Genomic DNA, 4,227 nt, shown 5'->3' with positions numbered 1-4,227 from the left:
GCTTTACTTTTTTTAATATATCATATCAAATAGATACCTTTTAATATATTAATAAAAAGTTTTTTATTTTTAATTTTTTTAAAATTTATATAGGGTGATTTATCCAACTTCATGAATTTGTAATTTCATAAAATAATTAGCAAATTAATAAAATAATTATAAAAATGTGATATATAGGGTCTGAAATTTCTTTAAGTGTATCAAATTGAATACTTGGTATAGAAAATTAAAAATAAATTTAAAATTAATTAATAAATTACTTGTCTTGAACACTTTTAGTCGAAGAAGAAACAGAATTAACTTCTTTATTATATTATGTTTACTTTTGATGATGAGTATTTACAGTTTTGCTTTATTTTCCAGTTATTGTTTCTACCATTTTTGTTAATTAATTTGATACTTATTATTTGGATTAAAAAGCAGGAATATTATTCAAATAAAGATTTTGATAAGACTGGTCAGTCTATTTTAACGCTTGTTCAATTTTACTTTGGTTAGGAGAAAGTATGGTTAAATTTTTACAAAATAAATCAAATGAACTTTCTTATTAAGCCCTTAAGTTTAATATATTATTGCTACTATTTTCTATAAATTAGTCTTTTATTTCATCTATTTCATAATTATTTTCATACTTATTTTACTCGTTATGACTATTAGTTTTTTGTGTTATTTGACTAAAATCATAATATTTATTGTTCAAATTATTTTAAGGTGATGCATTTCTGCTTTAATTATGAAATTAAAATATAGATTCATTAATTTTTTAATTAAATATTTGTGATTATTCTGAAACTTAATTTAAAATTTATGAGTTTTGTAGGCTTCCTTGTTGATTTTTACTTGGATATTTTTAAAACGTATCATAGGATTATCTATTAGATTAAGAATCATGTAATTCAAACGCAGTATTCATATCTTGATGCCTCGAAGTTTAAATATTATAAGAAGAGATATCTTAAATATTTGAGATAAAAATATTCTTTTCATTTTAACCATTTTCTTGTATTTTTTATCTATGATTCATCCTTTCACTGTCTATAAGCAATTCTGATGTTTTTAACTAAATTTTTTGATATCTCTCATCATAATTAGTTTAATCTTAGTAATCAAAGTTTATATTAATACCACAAAACTCTTTAATTTATGAATAATATTGTTAAATGTGTTGAGTCTTATCTCTTAAACAATCTATATACTTGTAGTTTTCAATTATCATGTAAGCAAAAGATGCTAATTTAGTATTAAAAATTTAAAAAGATACTGTAACAGTATATAACTGTTACTACATTAGCGCATTTAAGAAATTAGGTGAGCTTAAATTATATTGAATTAGTGATTCAGAGCTCATATTATGCTTAATTAGTAAAGTTTCAAATTTTCTATTTTGCTTTTTTTCACTTAATTCTATGAGATTTGCAATTATAGGAATAAAATTATCCATTTTTATTATTTTTTAATTCTATGAGTTAACATTTTTTGTTAAGAATTCTTATTCGAAAGCTTTACTCATCAATTTTATTTTAGAGGGGTCTTTGTAATCCAAAATCATGTAAATTTTGTCATCTTGTATAGGATTTGCACAAATTGTCAATCCAAAATCATCTGAATTTACTATTTGGCTTTGAAATTTAACTTATAATGGCTAAGAATATCCATGTTAACTTCTTGCTATAAATAGAGGTATTTAAATGATTTCATTGTATATTGGAAAATACTTTTCAGTAATATGTGAAATAGTCTTGGTATATAATCTTTTTTATATGATATTTTATGGAAATAATGATAATATAGTTTAACCAATTATTTATGACTTATTTGTGAATCCCATGATTTTCATAAATTATTTATTAGCATTTTTAACAATCCCAAATTAATTTTCAAGAAGAGAAACAAATGCAAGGCAAGATTCTTCTCTCTAAAATTAAGTGTGTTTTTATTAAATATCTTTTTGTCTATTCATAGTCTTATATTACAAAGACAGAGATTACTTATGAAGCAAATAAAGATCAAATTTAACACATAGACTTTTAAGAATATTATTATTATAATTGTTTTCTATTTAGATGATCATTTCATTTTTTAATTAACCTCTTTGTTCTCTATATTAACTAGTAAGAATATAGATGTCATTAATATCAATAAAATTCATTGATAATTTTTGAATTATTATTTAATATTATTTTAAACACTCAAAATACTTTCGCTATAATTCTTTTATTTTTTAATCTTATTCTAAAATTTTGTAAATCTGAAATTCATTATGATCTTTTTTGGATCTTTTCTTATTAATTTCAATTTAATCTTTTGCGCTTCTCATTATAGTTTCAATCTTTTACTAATCTTTCCAACTTAAGTGAATGCTTGTATTTTAGCTTGTATTTAATATTTTCAAAAGGGAAAGACACTAATTTTAATAAACAGTTGACACTAAAGTTAAATAAGAAAAATTTAGAGTATCCAAATTTAATTTATTTCCTTTTTATTCGATCGCGTTTTAATATATTTTCATTATATTACTAACTGCTTTTAAATTAAACGTAATTTAAAAATTTTCTTTTTCACTTTTTTCATCATCTTTATATTATTCACCAAATTGACCTATCTTTTAATTTAATTTAAAATTATTTTATTTTTTTTTATTTTATTTTTAAAAATATTTTTTATGAAAAAAGAATAAAATTTTATATTATTTAAGTTTACCTTAGACATAGATGAGGAAGGATCTTAAGGGTTTATTTGTCCTTTGAATGATTAATTTTCTTAGTAAATAATATAAGAAGAAAATAGAGTAGTAGAAGCTTCCTAATTAGAAAAAGTTAATTTTTATTATGTGTTGTTTATTAATTATCTGCAAAAAATATCAATTAATTAAATATTGTCATTCAATATAAATTTAAATGCACTTTAGTTCTACATTTAAGTTTTATTTGAAATACATTCAATATTAATGTAATTATACCACTGGGCTACAAGAGTATTTCCTATCTTAAATGATAAAGGAATTAAAATTATAATTATGAATAGCAATATGTCTTTTTAAGATTTATTTAAAGAATATGCAATAAGCGAAATCGGGAAGAAGAATTTATAAGTAGCTAAAATGATCTACCATTTGCATATATTCTTATTCATATAATTATGGCTTTTCAAAATTATTATTAATTTAATAGAGTTAAGCATGAATGATAAAGCCACAATTATATAAATATCGAAATAATTATTACTAATACATAGGATTAAGTCTAATTAAAATTCCATCATATTGAAGTTAGAGTCTTTCTTTTATAGAATATCTTTATTAGCAAATGAATAGTCATAATCTAGAGATACTATCAACGTTCCTGGTTAATTTTTTTTTAAAAAAATTATTTTAATCCTTAATATTTAATATTACCGATGGCGAAAGTAAGAATTATATTTATAAAAGATGACACTTACTGTTAACTTTGGATAGAAATATATATCGATGGTATTGCAATCAAATATTAGTAGCTTTACATTATTTGGGATATAATACAGATGAACTCTTTTTTAATTCTACTTAAGATGAAAGCAGAAAATATCAAAAATGTAATTATAAAACAGTTAATTGCAAAAAATATTTCAACAAGTTCTGATATTTTGTTTTATTGGCTATTTAAGAAACCATTTAAAAAGAAGAAATAAGTAGCAAATTATGAATATATTCTTTTATCAGATGCTAATTCTTTATATGTTTGTTGATCTACTTACAGCTAAATTAGCACAATTTAATGAAAAATAAAAGCTAATATCCAGAAATGGTCATTCCTTTAGCTTTTCTTGATTAATTAATACAGATCTTTAATATAATAAGATTTAATTTTGTTAGTGAACTAAATTGATTTCATTTTAATGGGCTATTTAAGAAAATGGGAGAATAAAAAAGAGTCTTATCACCTAATTTTGATTACTTATTGATTTAAAATTAATTGTTTGCTATTCTTTTTTTACTTAACTATTGCCTTTATTTGTAAAAATAAATAGCATCCAATTCATTCAAAATGTATAAATTAATTAACAAATATATATTTCTATCTAAAGGCATTATTTTATTCCATTTCATTATTTCTAAAATAAATTGTTGAAATTAACTATAATTTGTTTGATTAAAATTGTTTAAAAATAAAAAGTTGCTTATTTAGTTAGTTATGATTTATTTGCTTGTTAACTATCATATAAATAACATATTTTCTTTTTTTAATTAAC

The 4,227-nt window shown here is 20.8% G+C and overlaps 2 protein-coding genes across 2 annotated transcripts in view; one reads left to right on the top strand and one right to left on the bottom strand. All coding sequences in view use genetic code 6, as the record gives it.

Moving 5' to 3' along the window:
- TTHERM_00948680 (transmembrane protein, putative) overlaps positions 1-3,118 on the bottom strand; it is a gene marked incomplete at both ends in the record, with an annotated part of 3,233 nt that extends 115 nt beyond the window's left edge. Inside the window, 7 exons of the mRNA XM_001022807.4 lie at positions 1-6; positions 261-2,099; positions 2,199-2,427; positions 2,518-2,602; positions 2,701-2,802; positions 2,937-2,981; positions 3,110-3,118. The exon at positions 1-6 is cut by the window's left edge and continues 115 nt beyond it. Of these exons, the coding sequence (XP_001022807.4) occupies positions 1-6; positions 261-2,099; positions 2,199-2,427; positions 2,518-2,602; positions 2,701-2,802; positions 2,937-2,981; positions 3,110-3,118 (2,315 nt within the window). The remainder of the gene's footprint in view (positions 7-260; positions 2,100-2,198; positions 2,428-2,517; positions 2,603-2,700; positions 2,803-2,936; positions 2,982-3,109) is intronic.
- A 428-nt stretch (positions 3,119-3,546) lies between these two features.
- TTHERM_00948670 (hypothetical protein) lies at positions 3,547-3,723 on the top strand (the record flags this gene model as incomplete). The annotated part of the gene is made up of 1 exon (XM_001022806.1): positions 3,547-3,723. One exon carries the CDS (start codon positions 3,547-3,549, stop codon positions 3,721-3,723), a length of 177 nt encoding a protein of 58 aa, XP_001022806.1.
- Positions 3,724-4,227: the final 504 nt, after the last annotated feature.

The sequence above is a fragment of the Tetrahymena thermophila genome (assembly GCF_000189635.1).
Source record: "Tetrahymena thermophila SB210 genomic scaffold scf_8254466, whole genome shotgun sequence".
Taxonomy (NCBI): domain Eukaryota; phylum Ciliophora; class Oligohymenophorea; order Hymenostomatida; family Tetrahymenidae; genus Tetrahymena; species Tetrahymena thermophila.
This window is presented reverse-complemented; position numbering and strand designations above follow the sequence as displayed.